Source organism: Procambarus clarkii, chromosome 20 (genome assembly GCF_040958095.1).
Source record: "Procambarus clarkii isolate CNS0578487 chromosome 20, FALCON_Pclarkii_2.0, whole genome shotgun sequence".
Taxonomy (NCBI): domain Eukaryota; kingdom Metazoa; phylum Arthropoda; class Malacostraca; order Decapoda; family Cambaridae; genus Procambarus; species Procambarus clarkii.
This window is the reverse complement of record NC_091169.1, coordinates 24,391,568-24,412,691: the sequence shown is the minus strand read 5'-3', so window position 1 is coordinate 24,412,691 and position 21,124 is coordinate 24,391,568. Positions and strand designations below refer to the sequence as shown.

The 21,124-nt window shown below is 41.7% G+C and overlaps 1 protein-coding gene across 3 annotated transcripts; it reads left to right on the top strand.

Annotated features, from left to right (window-relative positions):
* Positions 1–2,446: 2,446 nt before the first annotated feature.
* LOC123755434 (uncharacterized) lies at positions 2,447–19,003 on the top strand. 3 transcript variants are annotated; one of them, XM_045738117.2, is made up of 9 exons: positions 2,448–2,639; positions 5,864–6,231; positions 9,236–9,342; positions 9,536–9,622; positions 10,684–10,749; positions 11,849–11,926; positions 15,599–15,640; positions 16,905–16,998; positions 17,732–19,003. In XM_045738117.2, the coding sequence occupies exons 2-8, from the start codon at positions 6,184–6,186 to the stop codon at positions 16,960–16,962; spliced, it is 486 nt and encodes a 161-aa protein (XP_045594073.2). In that variant the 5' UTR covers positions 2,448–2,639; positions 5,864–6,183; the 3' UTR covers positions 16,963–16,998; positions 17,732–19,003. The 3 variants fall into 3 exon arrangements, with proteins under 3 accessions (XP_069183845.1, XP_045594073.2, XP_045594074.2); XM_069327744.1 differs by lacking the exon at positions 10,684–10,749 and having other exon boundaries at positions 2,447–2,639; XM_045738118.2 differs by lacking the exon at positions 15,599–15,640 and having other exon boundaries at positions 2,450–2,639.
* The last annotated feature ends 2,121 nt before the right edge of the window (positions 19,004–21,124 follow it).

Genomic DNA, 21,124 nt, shown 5'->3' with positions numbered 1-21,124 from the left:
ACGAGTTGGTCCTTGAAGAACGCTTCATGGATCTAAAATAAATTAAGCGAGTTATGTGTTCTACAATTGAATTATTATCAATAAGTGATAAACTATTCTTCTGTTTTTAAGGCTGACTTGATAAGCATTAATTGATGGCCCTCTCACTTGTGTAATAATATTAGCTATCTTGATGTTTCCATCTTGTTCAGTCTTGCCCTGTAACTGGCTGGTGCTGTGAGCTCATTTATTTATTTATTTATTTATTTATTATTTATTTATTTATATATATACAAGAGTTCTTTCAGTCTTGTAATGTAAGAACCATTCTCATGGTTATTGCCTTCATCAGTGAGAGCCAGTTACTTACATTCTAATATAAAATTAATGATTTGCAAACATACCGAGCTCTTGAAATGCAATCTGGAAGGAAGACTAAGAATGAGTTTTGGTGTTCGACAGAGGATAAGTTTCTAGAGGAATATATCATATATCACAGGATATATGTGTCATATATCACAGGTTATATGACATACAAAGGCACTCCGTGTCTCCATTCCATTTGCAACGGCACACTTGTGTGATTCTGGATTATGAACAAATTCACAAGGGCCGTGACGAGGATTCGAACCTGCGTCCGGGAGCATCCCAGACACTGCCTTAATCAGCTGAGCTACGACATAATTCTGGATTACGTTCTCTTCTGCCAATCAAGACAAAATCTAGGGATCGCCTGAATCCACAGACCTCAACAAGAAAGTTCTGTTTTTTACAAAATTTGTTGATGAGAAACTGGAACAAAGAAACCATTGAATTTGTATGTTCGCAATTGGTATTGATTTTACTGTTTACATTTTTTCTAATTGCTAAATTTGTTCCACATACAGTACCCACAGTACTGTGTGTGGTTAAATTGGTGGTTCAAAAATTAGAAATTTGACTTCTTCATCTTCAAATGTGATTTAACTTTTGTAAGGTGTGAGCATCCATCTTGAGGGGGGGGGGGGATATAGCCTAAGCTACTCTATCCCTTTGAGATGTATTTTCTTGTCTCAATAAACATACTTGAACTTGAACTTGAACATCCATCAAACACTGTAGGGGAGCGGGCCTAGAAGAGGTTAGGAACCACTGACGCAACACAGTGGCTAGAAGACCATCATTATATTTTACGGCGCCAATCACCTCGCTCATAGCGGGAGATCAATTTAATTATGCAAAGTAAATGTCCCTTAGGAAATTTGCATCATATCAAAATTAATGCAATTATTTGTTTATGTATGTGGACCGTATTTGTTTGTGTAACTGATAAATATGTCTGTGAAGTCAACGAACGGTTGAGCAATTGTAAATATCATTATATTATCAAGTGTATCCTTGTGTGTGGTGAGTATGCATGAGGCTCTCGGGAGCCCCTGCGTCACCCAGCAAGTTCCACTTCAAGTTCGTGTACAAGCATTTTAATTTGGGAACACGTACGAGTGATCAGTTAATTCAGGCTGCAGAAGAACTTGTGGGTTAATTAAATTAACTGTAGTAGAGGGCAAATTTAGCATTTTTTTGTTTATTATGGAATTTAACCTTCGGTTAGGTACTGGAACCGGTTTGGTTACTTATGTTTTTCCAGAACACGATTTGATAATTGATTTACATCCATATCACCCTGTTGTTAATGTTTACACAAGGGATAAATAGTGATGAAATGGTCCCCAGGGTTTGAACCAGAGTTTCCATTGCAATGCGAGCGGGTGAGGGCGCGCCTCTCAACACCACAGGGTGATGACCCTGTTATTTCTGACGTAAATACATTGACCTCAAAATATTTTATACGATGGATACAGCGTAGCCGAGGGGTCGAGGGGTCGAGAGAGAGAGAGAGAGAGAGAAAGTGTGTGTATGTATTCACCTAGTTATATTCACTTAGTTGTGCTTGCGGGGGTTGAGCTCTGCTCTTTCGGCCCGCCTCTCAACTGTCAATCAATCAACTGTTACTACTAGTTTTTTGTGTGTATACTTACTATTTGTATTTACTATTTGTGTCTGCAGAATCGAGCCATTAGCTCTTGGACCCCGCCTTTCTAACCAATCTATTTTTTTCTATTATATCTACTGCATATATTTCCTTAGCACTCACTCAAATAGGTGAGTACACATTCGCAGGAAGCAGCCCGTAGCAGCTGTCTAACTCCAAGGTACATATTTACTGCTAGGTAACAGGAGCATCAGGGTGAAAGAAACTCTGCCCGTTGTTTCTCGCCGGCGCCGGGAATCGAACCCGGACCGCAGGATTACGTGCCCAGCATGCTGTCCACTCAGCCATCGGCTCCCCCACACACACACGCTGGGGCTGCACAGTGTGTATGTGTACTCACCTGGTCACCTGTATATGTGTGTGTGTGTGTGTGTGTGCATGCGTGGGTGCGTGCATGCGTGCGTGCGGTGGGGCGTGCTGGTGGGATGGTCAGTCAGTACTGGGGTGAGAGGGAGTGTAGAGAGTCGCGTCCAGTGGCCGGTGGCACTCACTCTCCCTAGAAAATGTGCGCTGGAAGCGGCGTCACCGTCGCCGACCAGCCACCAGCGACCATCGCGTCTCTCTGAACCAAACAGGTGAACATTGTCACCCCATCACCCAGAAGCAATGGATAGCAGAAGTGATTGAGGTAATTTAGTTTTATATAGAAAAGAATGTAAGCAGCTTAATGTGAATGTAGTGCATTCTCCACGAAGTATGGTTTACACTTTACACAAGAGTCTACAGGCTACAGAAATCTGAAAGTGTGTGTTTGTTTACCTAAATTTACCTAAGGGGCGTGTACCTTCTGAGGATTTCTTACATGATAGTAGAGAACCTTGTTTGGTGGTCATAGGCTGTAAGTGGGGGTGCCGTGGGTCTTAGATGGGCTTACTGGGACCCTCACGGAGTTTGGGGACCCCTCATGGACTACATGGGGGTAGGTATAACTACATGGGTGTAGGTGTAACTATATGGGTGTAGGTGTAACTACATGGGTGAATGTATAAACTACGTGGACATACTACAGGGGTGTTTGTGTAAGCTCTCATTGTCATTCATTCTCATTCTAATTCCTCCCCATTAACATTCATCATTCTTATTCTTATCAACATTCTTCCTCATTATAATTCCTACTCATTCTCATTCCACCTCATTAACATTCCCTATATCTAATTTCTCCTCAGTAATATTCCTTTTCATTCTCATTCATCCTCATTTCTCACCTTTCTCATTCCTCCTCATTAACAGTGCTCCTCATTCTCTCCACTTACGTTGCTAACATTCAGGTGTTCTCTGGCAACTATAGTGATCAGAAGAGCGTCATCATCCGGGTAAACGCTTAGTCCAGTAGCGTCCTCAGCTCACAACCAAGGGGTCCCGGGTTCGATCCCCGTACGCCCCGTGGCGCGGTGGTAAGACACTCGCCCGACGCTTCGCAAGCGCTTTGGCCTGGGTTCGTATCCTGACCGGGGAGGGGTTACCGGGCGCCAATCAGTTCAGATCAGTGACGAAGCCATAGATCTGAACTACTCAACAACAATGTAAATGCATACCAGTCAAACGATCCAATAAGAATTATCTACCAAACTGACGTCATGCATTTCGAAAACTATTCAGGCAATAAGGACTGCAAACAGGAGGTGCTATTTCACCCACAGGGTTACAAACCCATGGAACCGCCTACCCGCATAAGCCGTAAAAGCAAAAAATAGGTTGAATTTTAAAATTCAGCGAACAAAAAAAAAATTCAGGATAAGTGGAAAGACCTTTGACAAGCCGCCGGTTTGCTGTCCTCATCGAGAACACTAGGTGTTGGTGGTCCTCAGGTAAATAAGAATTAACTACCAAATTGACGTCGCACGCTTGGCAAACTAGTTAGCCCCAGTAGAAACAATATAGGTCAACGATGCCAGTATTGTACACAGGGAAACTCCATATATTGCCACGAACATTAGCACTGTGATGTAACTACCATATGGCTAAGTGATGTAACTACCATATGGCTAAGTGACGTAACTACCAACCGTATGGCTAAGTGACGGAACTACGATATAGCTTAGTGACGCAACTGTGATATGGATTAGTGACACAACCACAATATAGCTTAGTGGAGTAACTATGATTTACAGACGAGGAGTCACAATAACGTGGCTGAAAAATGTTGACCAAACCACATACTAGAAAGTGAAGAGACGATGACGTTTCAGTCCGTCCTGGACCATTCTCAAGTCGATGGACCATTATACAATCGACTTGAGAATGGTCCAGGACGGACCGAAACGTCGTCGTCTCATCACTTTCTAGTGTGTGGTTTGGTTAACTATGATTTAGTTTAGTGAGGCTACTAGAATGACTACATAACTTAGTGACTAACAATAGGTGAGCTCACTAACCAATAAGAACAATTTAACCGAGTGCTGCTGTACAAGAACTAGTGTACCTGTATTGTTCACATTATTATACCAGGAATATCATAGCCTAGTGATGTCATGATAAAGTTAAATTCTCGGCATGACTTTCTAAGCATTTGAGTTCATCAGATATAGCGCAGTCTGTCTTATCTCAGAGTATCCTGGTACGTTGCCACAGTATTATTCACTCTTCCAGTGACAAACACATTCATGAATAACTTCTGCAGTAGCTTCACGAGAAAATGAGGCGAAATTGTGGCCAGCACATTACTGCCACATACACAAGTACAGTTCAGCCCTTAGGGAGAAGTAAAGGAGGTGACTAAGTTGACTAAGGCACAGCTGGGAACATCCCGTGCGTAGGTTCGAACCCTAATCACGGCCTTTGTGGATTTGTTCACTGCAGTGGTGTTTCACGCCGTATGTCACTGGTCAGGTTCAGTGTTGATGGTAACGAGCATCAGGTATGATAACCTGTTGTTGTATTTTCACCTTTCCGTCAAGTAGTTTATTTATATATATACAAGAAGGTACATTGGGATTGTGAGGATACATAGCATAGTAATAACATTCTTGTAAAGCCACTAGTACGCGCAGCGTTTCGGGCAGGTCCTTAATCTAAGAAACTTATAAGTAGGTAAATACTTGTAAAATTTATAAAAATTATAACAGTTACATAGCATGAAAAAAAGTAAAAGATGAGAGAAAAATTGTAGGTATATTAAAGCACATAGGTAGTTCGGTGCTGACGTCATGGTTGTCAGTGATACAGTAATCCAATAAGCTGCTACTTTCCCGGTTTAATTTAAGTCATGTCCGGTGTGGTAAATCACGCAATTTGTAAATATGTTTGTCAAATTAACATTGTGTCATGTGCATGACTTCGATGCTCAGTTACAAGCCACCTGTTCCTTATTAAACACAATAATAATAATAATAATAGTTTTTACTTGCAAGAAGACACAATGGGTTGGTGAGATTACATAAGACTTATTTTTACATTCATACAAAGTCACTAACACGCACAGCGTTTCGGGCAGGTCCTTAATCTAACATATCAGGTAAGATGAAAAGGTACATTGTAGCAAGGTTTTATATCAACGAATAACTAGAATGTAACTTGACAGAGGTGATTACACTGGTAAGGATATATGCTTTAAGTACTAATATTGGGGAAGCAGGTAGTACAAGATACAGTGCGAGTTTGAAGCACAACATTATGTAAATTATATTCCAGAAGCTTTAGGACATTTTTCACACACATTTCATAGGATAGTGAATCACTACAGATTCTTAGATAAGATTACCTACAGCTGTCTATGATACAATATCAGGAGTGAGTGTGGTGAGGCAGTGAGCCATGGCGTTGGGGCAATGGCTTGCTCCATTTTAGCACCCACCTCGCCGCACCCTTATCCGGAGGAATCTACGTTATCGACTGTGCTTATCTTCGTTACAGATACACCGCCTTCGAACGGAGATTCCAGGCGGACCTGGCTGCTACTGCCGGTGACCCGAAGGCCGCTTCTTCAATTCCCAAACTGTTGATAACGAACTAGAACAACCTGCTGGTTTTTACACCCTTATCTTATAACGGGTGGACCGGCCGCCATTTTGAGCGAGGGGCGAGAGAGAAGTGTAGATGGTCATCAGTGGAGGAAGTGTTGTGGTGAAGTAGCTTTGAAGTGAGAACGTTACTTGTGAATGAGTTCAAGTGATCGCTGACAACCTCTCACCCCTCCTGCTGCTGCTGTTCTTCCTCGTTACCAACAGAGAATCATGCTCAAATATGTCCTGCTGGCCACCCTCGTCGGCAGCGCATGCGCGGTGAGTTTACTATCTACTTCAGTGTAAAGTATGAGGTAGACTAGTTTCTTTATAGTCTATAATTCTCCGTAGTAATGTAGAGCGACAAGCTACAGTGACCGAAAGATAGATATACTATATTGGTTTATGCAACCTATCCCACTATAAGGTAGATTGGGAGACTACCGTGGTTCTCTGTAATATACTCTGATGTAAGCTAAAGAGGTAGACTAGCAGATATGGCAGTAATTTCCACCTTAAATAGTAGTCTAAGATTAGCAGACAATTCTACCTTCACCTGCTGTACACTACAGTTCATTCTGTAAGTTTTGTCTCCACTACTATCCGCTATCATCTACTACTCTCTACTATCATCTACTACTATCCACTACCATCTATAGCAATTAATAAAAGCGGTGTACCATTCCACACCATTAACCTGTATGTGTGTGTATGTTTAACAAGGGTTTGTAGTGTTGTGGAGTAAAGTACAGTACAAATGGTCAAGTCTGGTAATGGTATACTTGAAGGAGATATAATCTCACCATCTACTTCTCTAAGAGTATACCTCGCTCGAGGTGGTTCCGGGGATCACTGTCCCCGGGGCCCGGTCAGCTTGCTCTTATTCACTGCCACACTGGATCACACATACGAAAGGAGGTTTAATATGCTATTACCTTACTGGTCTTTTCATCCTGTCCTCTTCAATAGTACATCGCATTTTGACGCATACATCCCCAAAGGTAAAAAAAAATGATGTACTAACAATCATAGGCTGCTTGCAAAATTTACGTTTTGTCTCAAATTCAAGTTTAAGTATGTTTATTGAGACAAGAAAACAAAATACATCTCAAAGGGATAGAGTAGCTTAGGCTATTTCTACCCCCAGACGTTTTGTCTCATGTTCTATGCATGAGTTAGATTAGGTTAGGTTTGGGCAATTTAGTACATATTTTAGTAACTTTGTGAACGCGGGAAAGGACGGGTTAGGCTATAACAGAGTGCACGTCCCTGTCAAAGTCAAGAGCTAGTACAACAGCCAGCTCTTGTTGTTGTTTTAGATTCAGCTACTTGGAACAAAATGTTCCAAGTAACACGGACTATGGTGAGCCCGTAGTGGACTGTTTTTTGCACAGCCAGCTCTTGCCAGAAACTCTAACCCTTCGTATAGTTTTGGGCAGCCTCATAAATGCCTCTGCACATGTTTTAAAGGAACTCTGCACATGGCACAGGTTGTGTGGTGGCCGCCAGCACTTGTTCCCGCACTGTGCGCCATCACGTCCCGGAGACGCCACCAGAATATCCTGTCTGCTCTCCTGTGAATACCTCACTAAGATGCGCTAAGCTACTCTCCACTACATTACAATACACGCCACTACGCTACACTACCTGAATATACCTGAGAGCCACCGTCTCTAGTGGCCTCGATGGTGATAGGATCCCAGTGGCTTGACAAAAGTCTTCGCACTAGGCTACCCTGTACTGCAGAAAGCTACACAGCACTACACTAGGCTACCCTGTACTGCAGAAAGCTACACTGCACTACACTAGGCTACCCTGTACTGCAGAAAGCTACACTGCACTACACTAGGCTACCCTGTACTGCAGAAAGCTACACTGCACTACACTAGGCTACCCTGTACTGCAGAAAGCTACACTGCACTACACTAGGCTACACTGTACTGCAGAAAGCTACACTGCACTACACTAGGCTACACTGTACTGCAGAAAGCTACACTGCACTACACTAGGCTACACTGTACTGCAGAAAGCTACACTGCACTACACTAGGCTACCCTGTACTGCAGAAAGCTACACTGCACTACACTAGGCTACACTGTACTGCAGAAAGCTACACTGCACTACACTAGGCTACCCTGTACTGCAGAAAGCTACACTGCACTACACTAGGCTACACTGTACTGCAGAAGGCTACACTATGGGGCCTCGTAGCCTGGTGGATAGCGCGCAGGACTCGTAATTCTGTGGCGCGGGTTCGATTCCCGCACGAGGCAGAAACAAATGGGCAAAGTTTCTTTCACCCTAAGTGCCCCTGTTACCTAGCAGTAAATAGGTACCTGGGAGTTAGTCAGCTGTCACGGGCTGCTTCCTGGTGTGTGTGTGTGTGTGTGTGTGTGTGGTGTGGGGAAAAAAAAAAGTAGTTAGTTAGTAAACAGTTGATTGACAGTTGAGAGGCGGGCCGAAAGAGCAAAGCTCAACCCCCGCAAAAACACAACTAGTAAACTGGCGCTTATTGGAAGATCCACCCACACGATAATGTCCCAGAACCACAATTTATTCCATCCACCCACCCATTCCATCCGCCCATCCAGCGGGCGGTGGTGCACCCCATACCTATACAGTGGGCGTTGGTGGAAAGCGTTTCAGAGACACAATTGACTCAGGAACTGAGCCCATTAGTGGATCCTAACGGATCACAGGTTAAATACCCTTAAGCCTGCCGTGCCCTAAGGCTTGCGCATACCCTTTAGGCCACGTTCAAACCCCTTCCTTAGTTCAATCTTAGCAGGAAGGGAATTAAACCCTGGACGCTGGTTCAATCCCTTCCTTTTCCAGAGATTTTCCCACAGATATATCATGGTAATGCGAGTTCCTTATGAATGTGTAGCTGAACCACATAGTGGTAACAGTCCCGTGAAGCCTGTTTAATGTACGCTGTGTTACTTGTGTTAGGATGTTACATGTTACAATATGTTGCCCTTAGAATACGGTAGAAAATGTTGTGTTGCGTCTGTCGTAAGATAAGTGGAGTAAAGTGTAAGTTGTTATATTGGAAATGTCGAGAATAATGGTGGGCAAGTTAATCACGAGTAATGACTCACATCTATAAACAATCACCTTATCCAACACAAACAAGTGACAGGATAAACAGAGGGTGTTCTTCCTATTGGGAGGTGTTGTACATGCAGCTATGGCGGCATGTTGACTCACAGGATGAGTGATGAGGCGCAATAAACTCATCCTTCAGAGCAAAACGTAACAATATTCTACTGTTGCTGGCTAGGGTGACTTGACGGTGGACCAGGAGCTCTACATCGTGGCTGGCGTCCTGGGTGCTGTGTGTCTCTTCCTTACAATCGTTTCCATCTACAATACAGTCACCATCATGAGGTATTGTTCTTCACTATCACTACCATTCAACTTCACTCAGGTTAACTACCATCACAGGTTACTTAAACATGGCTGCAATGTTGATATGAGTTATAAGCTTGTAACAGCTGCCCTGATGAACAGTATGATTACTGTATAAGTTTAATAAGTTTACTGTATGGTGACGATGAAGTTCTAATGACATGTTGCATAGTTTGCAGTCCAAGCTGAGGATTCTGAAGGCCAAGGCGCTCCCTGCAATTGGCGGGTTTCCTCTGCAAAATGAAGAGTTCGCCAGAAGGTATGTTAGGCAACTGTGGCGCAGCGGTCAGTTGACAGACCTTAACGACCCTGGCAGTTGACAGACCTTAACGACCCTGGCAGTTGACAGACCTTAACGACCCTGGCAGTTGACAGACCTTAACGACCCTGGCAGTTGACAGACCTTAACGACCCTGGCAGTTGACAGACCTTAATGACCCTGGCAGTTGATAGACCTTAACGACCCTGGCAGTTGACAGACCTTAACGACCCTGGCAGTTGACAGACCTTAACGACCCTGGCAGTTGACAGACCTTAACGACCCTGGCATTTGACAGACCTTAATGACCCTGGCAGTTGATAGACCTGTCAGGGCCTATCAAGCTCCTGGTTGGTCTAAGGGCGACCAACCAGGGGCGCGAGACGGGAACAGTTAAATGGTCACGTGTGGAGAGACAGTTGACAGTTGACGAGTGGAGGAGTGTTAACCACTGAACCAGGAACCATCAAGGATTACCGTCTCCATTTACCAAACCTGTACATCTTTCCTGAAACATGGCGACTTAGTTGCAACTTAGTAAACAATTTACGAAATTCGAAGCTTCGTCACCCACGGTTATTTATTAGTATAGTCAACCTCGTGGGACTTCGTAGCTCACAAATCGTTTAATAAATGCAAACTAGGCCGCCGTAATTGAGGAAAGATGTGCAGGTTTCGTAAAGGGAGACTAAAGTGTTTGGTGATTCGTAGCCAGTCGCAGCTACAAACTTATTTACTCAAACACTAACAATATACCTGTGCTTCTATTCTGACTAATTTAGAGGAAAATAATAAATTATAAGCTTGATTAATTAACTCCTAATGGCTCATCAAGGGCAGAATACAAATTAACTATATTAGTTTGTACCTATTATATTTAAATTCATAATCTAATCTGCTTATTAACTTACTAATTAATAAAGTAGTTGAGTCTAGTTAAGCAGTTGTTACATAAAGTTCTTACTTAACAAAGCTGCTATTACGCACGAAGGGCACGCAGTGTCCTCACTTGACAATATAATAACGAACGTGTCCACTGTTTGTGGTGCCGGCGGCCGCAGGGAGCAGCCAGACCACCATGGATCACCCTACGAGATAGACGACGACTCCAGGAGCCGCCCCACCAGGTAGGTACACCCACCCCCACCACACTACCTGGCCCCCACCACATTACCTGGCCCCCACCACCAGGTAGGTACACCCACCCCCACCACACTACCTGGCCCCTACCACACTACCTGCCCTCCACCACCAGGTAGGTACACCTACCTCCATCACACTACCTGGCCCCCACCACCAGGTAGGTACACCCACCTCCATCACACTACCTGGCCCCCACCACCAGGTAGGTACACCCACCTCCATCACACTACCTGGCCCCCACCACCAGGTAGGTACACCCACCTCCACCACACTACCTGGCCCCCACACAAACACACACACAAGTGTAGTATACAGGATGAGAGCTACGCTCGTGGTGTCCCGTCTTCCCAGCACTCTTTGTCATATAGCGCTTTGAAACTACTGACGGTCTTGGCCTCCACCACCAAGTTAGGTGAGAAGGTGGTGGAGGCCAAGACCGTTAGTAGTTTCAAAGCGTTATATGACAAAGAGTACTGGGAAGACGGGACACCACGAGCGTAGCTCTCATCCTGTAACTACACTTAGGTAATTACAAGGGTCCAAGAGGAAAGGCGGGGTCCAAGAGCTAATAGCTCGATTCTGCAGACAGAAATAATAAATACACATATACAAACATAAGCACGTATACAAACTATATAACTGACAATGTTAATTACATAATACATATTATAACAGTAATTATGTGCAACTAATCGCAGCATGATTAATAATAAAATCAATATTGACAATATTAACTACAATAACAACGAGCTCAATATTATACTAAAGTAAATATAAGTATTGTTTGTGAGTGATAGCCTAATATGTTAGTGGTAGCCTATAGTATGTTGACCAGACCACAATCGACTTGAGAACGGTCCAGGACGGACCGAAACGTCGTCGTCCCTTCACCTTCTGGTGTGTGGTCTGGTCAACATACTTTAGCCACGTTATTGTGATTCATCGCTTGCATAGCCTAGTTTGTAAGTGGTAGCCTAGTATGTTAGTGGTAGCCTAGTTTGTGAGTGGTAGACTAGTATGTTAGCGGTAGCCTAGTTTGTGAGTGTTTGCCTAATTTGTGAGTTCCTCATTCTGCACCTCCAGGGACCCGTACTCCAGCGCCCCCGCAGTTAGAGACGACCCCAGCAGGCGCCCTCCTCGGGATAACTACAGGATGAATAGGTAACTCATCGACTTCCAGTCTATCACTTAACACTCATAATCTCAGTCTAATCATCACTACCCGCATCAACATTATCCCATCAATCACGTCACTACCACCATCATCAATCAGGTCGTCATCAACACTAACCCGTCAATCAGGTCTCCGTCAGCGCTAATCCGTCAATCATATCACTAACACCATCATCAATCAAGTCGCCTCAACCACCAGATCAACGGCGACGATGAATCATCTTTGAAATCCGCCTCCACCATCTCCCGTTGCCTCAGAAACGGACATTTAGCCCCGTTTCTGGCTAAATGCCTAGCCAAAAACGGTCCTGGCTAAGCATTTAGAGCAATATAATAGGCTAGGTAAATATAACTCTTATACAACAGGTATGACAGCGGTATGTGGCTCACATTATACCAGGTAAAGTATATTTTAATGGCTTGGGTTTCTGTGTGCAAAACTGTGTCAAGTTTATGCTGAGAGAGGTGACGTTGGGCGTTCTGGTAGCAACACTCTGGTGTCTGAGGCTCACTATAATTGACTTAAAATGTGTTATAACTTATATTTCAGTGTAAATGGTATTTCTCGATGTTTAACTGTTCTCTTTGTACGGTTGTGCAGTCGGGTTCGTTCTCGACTCTCAATCGGGAATTCCAGGTTCGAATCCCGGGCGGGACATAGTATTGAGCACGTTACCTATCACCTAATTCCCTTGTACACCCAGCAGGAAATAGGTGCCCAGGAGTTAGTCAACTTAATGTGGGGTTGCATCCTCCGGTTCGACCCTTGGGGGAGAGGGACCTTGATATAATGCTAACATGTATATATACAATGGCTGCCTGTCCCCCGACACAATGAATTGTTGTTATTAAATGGTCTGCTTACTTGTCTTTTTAGTTTGTACTAAACGAAGCTAATTATTATACAATAAACGAAGCTAATTATTATAAAATAAACGAAGCTGTGCCCTTGGCAAACACAAAGTGAAGCACAGCACAGCTTTAAATGCAAAATTAGGTGAGCACACACCGAAGCTCGACCCATTAAGTATATTTAGGTAATTGGTACATGTAGGTAGTAAGTATACTCACAATAAAACACCCATATCAGGCTCATCAACTCACAAGTCAGCCAAAGGAGAGATAAGATAGATTATCGTATGTGGGCGCACCACTCCATAGTTATTATCTGTTAGAGGTGATCCCCGGTACCAACCCCCAACTGTTGAGACGCTACACACCCACCAGTCTCATTATATAGCACCAACAACTCTACGGTAGTAGTAACAACTCAATTGCAGAAACAGCAGTTCAGCAGTAAGCAGTAGCAACAACAGCTTATCAGTAGCAGGTTGCAGCATCAGCTCAACGGTAGAAACAACAACTCAAGATTACCAGCATCAGCTAAACAGTAGCAGCATCAGCTAAACAGTAGCAGCATCAGCTAAACAGTAGCAGCATCAGCTAAACAGTAGCATCAACAGTAGCAATTAATTGTATATAATGCCCCCCCCCCCCCGGCACCGTTGAACCTGCAGGGAAGAAGACAAAGAATCAGTCAGAGGAGGAATGTAACACGAGGGGTTCCCTAAGGATCGATCCTGCGGCCACTACTCTCCCTAATCTAGTGTTAATGATCTACACGAGAGTGAGATCGTATATGTAAATGTTTGCAGACGATACAAAGATAATGAGGAGATGTAGAAACAGATGGCTGCAGAAGCATCCTGACTTTTTGCAGGATGCAGGCCACAACAGTTATCTAATTCCACGGTACTGCTAGGTGAATAAGAGGCATCAGGAATAATGAATTATCCAAACCCCTTAGTTGCTATATAGTCGTAATGGCTTGGAGCTTTCTCCTGATAGTTCCCTCCCTCTCTCCCAAACGTCTTAAGTGTCCATCATACACGGGAATCGAACCCGGGACCTTTGACTGTGAACAAACTGAGGCGATGTTTGTTTAAATTAGTTCATTTATTATTCGCCCCATACCCATCCTTGGGGAGATAGTGCGAAAAGGATACAGAGACACAAGAGCAAATATTGATGTCCCCTATTTACTGCTAGGTGAACAGCGGCATTAGGTGAAAGGAAACGTGTCCAACCATTTCTGTCTTGCCTAGGATTCCTGATTATGACCCGAGAACGAACTTTTTTTTAACACTCCATCATATAGTGACACGGGGAGTGCGAATACATCTGTTGAAACAGTTTATATTTATTTGGTTAGGTCTACATCAACAGGTAATGTACCTTGCGCTAACGTAATAACTCGTATAACCCAGCCCACACATGAAGTGAAAATAATTACTTTTCGGTCCGACACTATCAAGTTCACATTGACAAGGAAGAATCAATGTGAACCCTTCATGCAAACTTCATCGAGATGAAGCGAAGAATGAATGTGAGGTGAAATAGGGTGAGAGGTAAGTGTCTTTGTTATTTGAGTGATTTAGGATCATGATGGCAGCGATGCAGAATATGCTTAGGTGTTACCTTGGAGGATAAAATTCAAAGCATCGCGGCGGATCCAGTTGATGTTTGGGGAGCCCCAAGACTTCCTCAAGGAAGCAGGCGCCGGTCCCAACCCCCAACAGAAAACACTAGTTAATCAAAGTCGCGACGGCGAAATGGAAAAAAAACGTCGTCCAATGACCGGCAGAGCAAGAGCCATGAAGACATCTATCAACTTCCCAGTGACCTCAGGCGGTAAGTAACGTTGGGTTTTAACTGCCCGAAACGCTTTGCGTAATAGTGGCTTTAGGCATTGTATGTACTAGCTCTTATCTATAAAGCCAACAAACTTTGTAAAATCTCTTTGTGTATGTACCTTTGCCTAAATAAAAATTATTATTATTATTATTATTATTATTATTATAAGTGTGTCAGTCGTCCTATCAATCCGGGCCGCTGAAGACGAATGGCAGTTCGTGACCCATGCATTGGGTAAAATCCAGGCAGAGCCCAGTCTTCACTTTCCTGTGTTTGGGGTGCGGTTATTTGTTTCAGCTACGTTACTGTGACTTTTTCTACACGATAATTCTTGCTAATCTAAATATATATATATGTTTGAAGGTAATTAGTAATATACTTGAATTTCCAGATGCTGCTTTTATTTGGTATTTAGGGGACCGCTTCACTTTTGTTGTGCTTGAAAGGGGATGTAAATTTATGACATACTGTATTACATTAATATAAATGTGGTTTCGGGAGTTTTAGTGTTACAGGCTTATCTTCCTGGCAAATTATTTACGGGTTATATAATTAAAAAATGCTTCACCAAACTTGCTTTATTATCAAATTGGCAACTTTCCGGTTTACTGCCAAAATGATGTTCAGATTAGGCATAGCACATCTATTATAGATATGTTTTTTAGATTAGCGAAACACACTTGTTTTATATTTCTTAGATTACTTGTAACACATCCGTCGCCAATCACACTATTTGTCACTATAGCACATGGAACTTTGCCATATGGAAAACTAAGGGAGCAAAAGCAACACTATACAAAATTAATCCGTAGCCAATTTACCAATCAGTCCCTCTTGATGTCCATAATACACTCTAAACTAAAATGAGAGTTAAGTGTTGAAATTTCAACGTCACAAAACTTCACATGTAATCACCACACAACGCTAAACCTTGGTGCAACATGACAGTGGGATTGCTTTACACAGGATCACCAATGATTACTACCTGGGCAGCCGCTTCTCTGGCGGGTGAGTAGTAGTGAGGCTTGACGCTCTGGGGGTCAGTTTTGTGAGTAACTTCCACACTGTAGTGTCTTAAGGGTAACTTTCTTTGTAGTTAGTGTTTAGTGTGAAACTTTCTGTGTAGTTAGTGTTTAGTGTTTAACTTTCAGTAGTGGGTGTTTTGTGAGTAATTCCATACTGTGGTCAGTGTTTTGTGAGTACTTCCATACTGTGGTCAGTGTTTTGTGAGTACTTCCATACTGTGGTCAGTGTTTTGTGAGTACTTCTATACTGTGGTCAGTGTTTTGTGAGTAACATCATCAATATGATCAGTGTTTTCTGAGCAACTTCCAGTGTGTGGCAAGTAATTTTGAGTTACCCATACAAAATCTGCTTAACCATCCTCCCAATAAGCTTTCTTATTGTATATATGTATTACTAAAACTAGTTTAGTGTGTGCAACTAGTTTAATATGTAGTTAGTTTAGTGTCTGTAAAACTAGCTTAGTGTCTGTGTAAAACTAATTTAGTGTCTGTTACATTTGTAGCTAGAGTACTATAGTTTTAACTGAAAAGAGACAATTAATCAATCATGTTGAGCCCAATATAATTATAAGTAAGTGTTTAGCTGTATGTTAATTTGTGTTAACTTTATTCTGTCAGCTGTCTCCATTTTCAACAATATGGTCAATATCACATTTATAATTTCGTTATACACATTCTTTCAAATGTATTATCCCAGCCACTTGGGGTGGACGGTAGAGCGACGGTCTCGCTTCCTGCAGGTCGGCGTTCAATCCCCGACCGTTCAAGTGGTTGGGCACCATTCCATCCCAAATCCTTATCCTGACCCCTTCCATGTGCTATATAGTCGTGATGGCTTGGCGCTTTCCCCCTGATGTACCGTCAAATGTATATGATTTTGAAGGAATACACTTATGGTGATATGTTTGTTGAATTGTTAATTTAACAAAGCTTATCGCAAGACCTTTCTATTTTAGTCATGAATGTATGTTGTTTAATGATTATTTACTGTAATCTATATGCTGGAGTCTATTCTTATACTGAATTATGACCTCTTAAATGGTAGTTTTTCTTGTTAATTGTTGATATATTTTAAATATGTAAATTGTAGAAAAGAAATATGGCTATAAATTACAATATGTTGGCATGATAATCAGTGTATCCTTGACAGAACAACAGCCAAACCTTTTGTTTAGCTTGTGTAATGGGTTAATGAATACAGAGCAAATTTAGATGTGTATTTGTTAATAGAAGGTTGATGCCAACAGGCCAGCGCCACCACCCCGGCCCCACCGTCAGGAGTCCAGGAGCTCAGCGTACTACTGATGCACCGGCTCCCTCACTCAGCCCTCATACTTCAAGGTACTAACGCATCTTAGTCTTCGTTTCACTAACAACCTCAACATACACGGTGTTATCAGAATACAGATAATCTCTCTTGTTAACTCTTAATAGAGTATAGACATACAAGGTAATCATTTTAAGCCAACCTATCGCACTGACAGTCATAATGAGGTCACATTATTGTGATTACATTACACAATGTAACACAGTTTTTCTTCCTGGGTAGTCAGTTTTATCATCATGTTTGTTAAGAGGGTTAGAGTATGTATTGTGAAAGGGAAGAGGCAACAGCAACAACAAAGGCAGTTATTGTTGTTGATTCTTCCCTTTCACAGTACACACTTAAATATTTCAATCTTAACAAACGTATATAAAGCTTTGCCCTTTTTCTCTTATTCTTACCCCTTTTCTTATTCTCGCCTTTCCTCTTATTCTTACCTTTCATCTTATTATTAACTTTTTCGCTTATTTGCTCCTCACCGCAACATATTTGTCTGTATGCAAATATATAATATGCAAATTTTCAGAAGTGTGTGTACCCATGAAAAGTTATCATTACTGGTCTTACAACATGCTCTCCAACACCCATAAGAGTGGACAAGCACTCATCCTATGAGGGAGTAAACTAGAGGGGGTACTTGAGGAGCTAATGACTTGGAAAGTAATTATTCACCCAGGGAGAATTACCTCCAAAGATAAATAAATAATTCCACCTTAATTAAGAATTCATGCCGTAATTTATCTTTTTCAGAATGGTAACATATTTCAGCAAGTTTCCAGGTGACCCAGATGTTGCCAGTGTTTTTGTGGTCACCAAGGATTACTGAAACAAAACACCCTCTCCAAGTTCCACACTATTTTTCAGAATATATATTGAATGCTCCTGTAATTGAAATGGATAACTTCAGATGATCAGTCATAATTGTATATATACATTAAACAAATTGGTTAATGTGAGCAATATTAATTTTTGTAGTTGAGTAATATTTTCTAAGTAAAAAACTTTTGTAATAAACTACAACATTCTTATGATAATTAATTACTTCCAGGAGGCACAGTGCCAAAAATAAAACTCGTTTTTCCATCAATATATATACAATAATGTGTCAGTTTTTATTTTCTATGGTGTATTTTAATACCAAATACATTAAATAATTTATTTATAGATTTAATGAAAAATAATTCTTATGAAATAGTGTAAAGCTCCTCACTTGATCAGCGAGGTTAAAGCCATCATTGGATGGGTTACGGTGTAAAGTGCATCGCCATTAACTAGGGAGACCTTGATAAGCTTATATTATAAGAGGCTTTCTGTCCCTGATACCCTTAATTTTTTATGCTGCTCTAAACTTTGGGAACAAAATGGTAATAATCAAATAAATGTATACATTATACTGGTGATAAACATTAGTAAAAACAATAAAGTTGATTTTCAAGTTCTCTTGTCGTAGTTGATAATGTATTTGCTACAATATTAAAGCCCTATAATTCAAGTCATTTTGATTTATGTATATATTTATTAATGAATGGTAATTGGCACTGAATTTAAAATATTGAATGTAAATAACATTTTAATAAAATCTGTATTTAAGAACGATTAAATTAGCACTTGAAAAGCAATACTGTACACTGTATTGTACTTTGTGGTGACAATGTTCGCTGCCTTTTCAACAGTACATATTTTTAATTTTGGTTCTTTCAAATCAAAGCTGTTTATATTACACAAATTACATAAATGGCCTTGAAGCTAAACAAGGCCTCAGATCTAAATCCCTGAGGCCTTGTCCCAGTGAACTTTCTTGTGGCACCCCAGTTGATAACCTCTCAGCAGCCTTCCCCATTCTCCTTATGCATGTTGCGTCCCCGTCCTGTACGTGACACTCTCTAAGCATCCCTATCTTGTATGTAAACCCACTGGCCTCCACAATTTACTTTGGTGCCAATTTACATTTAAATAAAACATTATCTTGCACATTGTTGGCGAGAAGTTTTATAAGAAGTGTTGAAATAAATATATTCGTAAGTGGTTGTATCATACTCCTAAAATTAGTTATTTAATTTGAAAATCATCTGGGAAATAATTCTTTCATTAGAATTGAGACCTGTGGCTAAATTGCCACACTTAAAAAATTGTGGCAAGTTAAAAAAAAAAAAAAAATTGCGAGTGCCCTCAATTAAAAACCATTTATCAAGACAAGCCCTCTGTATATCTAATGAACCTATTTTAGGTCAAACAATTGTAGTGGTTCCCAAATGGTGCAACACATCGCACTGGTAAGGCTGGAGAGTATGGCAAGTGTGGTGAGACGATTCAAGGACATTTAGAAACATTTAAACATTCAGCAACACAGATTTACTTATTATTACCACCAGAAAAAGAGAAAGGCTTCTTTGTGTCTTGTTTATCAAATCAGACCCAATATAAACCTGAGAGAACCTGACAAAGACAAGCACACATCTCTCACCGAGTGTGGGGCTCATACACATGTATATTTTAGGAATGAATAATATTTATGTAGTTACATTGTTTTATATTTTCTGGATGTCCCATGATTATACAGTAGATGGGTTCCGTCATGAATCTAGCACAAATTTTTTTTAATGTATTTCTTATCAATAAAAAATTCAGCATAAGGCAAGCAGATTTTTATTTCAAAATTGTGGCCCAGAGACAACAATTTTGAGGATCGCTGAGTTAGAGGAAGAACATGCAAATTTCCTGTTAACATGTTGGGAACAAATTAAAGGGGAAGAAGAGGGTTGGGGGGGGAAGGTTGGATGCAAACAATCCAGGGCACCAATAGGTTTCTTTCCTAGTCTATACTTTTAAGGACAGCTTCATACGAGACCATTTAAGTCTCGTACTTTATTTAAGACCACCACTGTATACAGTCATTGTAAGATGTTGCCATCGAAGGTTGACTGGTAATTGGATGATAATGCCCGAAGAACTAGAGAAACTTTGTGAACAAAAATGAGTCGAATCAAGATCTTGAAATGACAACCGTAACACACACAGCTATAATAGCCTCAATACAGTACAGTATCTGTACCTGCTTGATGGGACTCTGGGAGTTCTTCTACTCCCGAGGCCAGGGTTGACTTGTGGTGTGACTTGTGAATGTACAGCCTCATACATTTATGTATGTACTTTAGAAATGTTTGATAAAGAATGTAAGTACTGCAAGTAATTATCAAAAGAAGGCACCAAACCGGGAAGGCTATGTAGCACCATCAAATGTGCGAAATAATCAGAAGAGAGAATAGCATAAAGTTCTGCTGTGAAGATGATAGTCTCCGAAGGGAGGCAACACATATAAGTGCGGTCAGGAAAAAAAAACAGTACCCTACACCGTTCGCAGACTTAGGCCAATCATTGAAGATGGAAACGGAGCTGGAGAGTGAAGAAAAGTGCTCAAGGAAAAGGTGTTTCAGAACCGTACGAGGGGTAAAAGCTTTAGTGATGCGGGTCAAGGCTGTACAAAACTTTGGAAGGGGGACTCTCCACGGGGCAAGGAAGGAACAATACGAGGAGAAACATTAGAAATATGAACTGAAAGAGAATCCCGTAAGCGAGATAGCTGGAAAGAAAGAGGGAGGTGGTGAAGAGAAACAGGAACTACAGGAGGGGTAAATGTCAAAGCACGACAGAAGCGAGAGGAAGCTACTGTCGATAAGATCACCAGTAGCGAGACAGTAGCGATCACGGCGTTCACAGAGAGATAGGAAGCCAGTGTCAACATACAAACTGAGGGCGGGAGTTGAACGAAAGGCACCAGAGCCGAGGCACAACCCAGTATGGTGCAAAGCATCAAGACGGCGAAGAGGAGGAGAAGCAGACGAGTAAACAGGGCAACCATAATCGAGTTTAAACAAGATGAGAGGAATGTAAAGAGAGGAGCGTGCACCTATCCCCCCTCCCCCCCCCCCCCAAGATGTATGGGACAAAACCTTAACGAGGGTAAGGGCCTTAGTGCATTCAACTCTGAAGTAAGAGATATTGAGTGACCAAGACAAACGAGTGTCAAAGATTAACCCCAAAAGCTTAATTGAATCCCTATACACAAGGGGATGACCATAAAGCGACAAAGAGGGACGAAGAATGACATGCTTCCAAGTAAAAGTCATAGCACAAGTCTTAAAC

What these genes read in the sequence shown, in the direction of transcription:
- LOC123755434 (XM_045738117.2), top strand. Translation starts at nt 6,184, where the DNA reads ATGCTCAAATATGTCCTGCTGGCCACCCTCGTCGGCAGCGCATGCGCG. An exon ending in TCCAGGAGCCGCCCCACCAG is followed by an intron (nt 10,750 to 11,848) that starts GTAGGTACACCC and finishes CTGCACCTCCAG; the next exon opens with GGACCCGTACTCCAGCGCCC. An exon ending in GATAACTACAGGATGAATAG is followed by an intron (nt 11,927 to 15,598) that starts GTAACTCATCGA and finishes TGCTTTACACAG; the next exon opens with GATCACCAATGATTACTACC.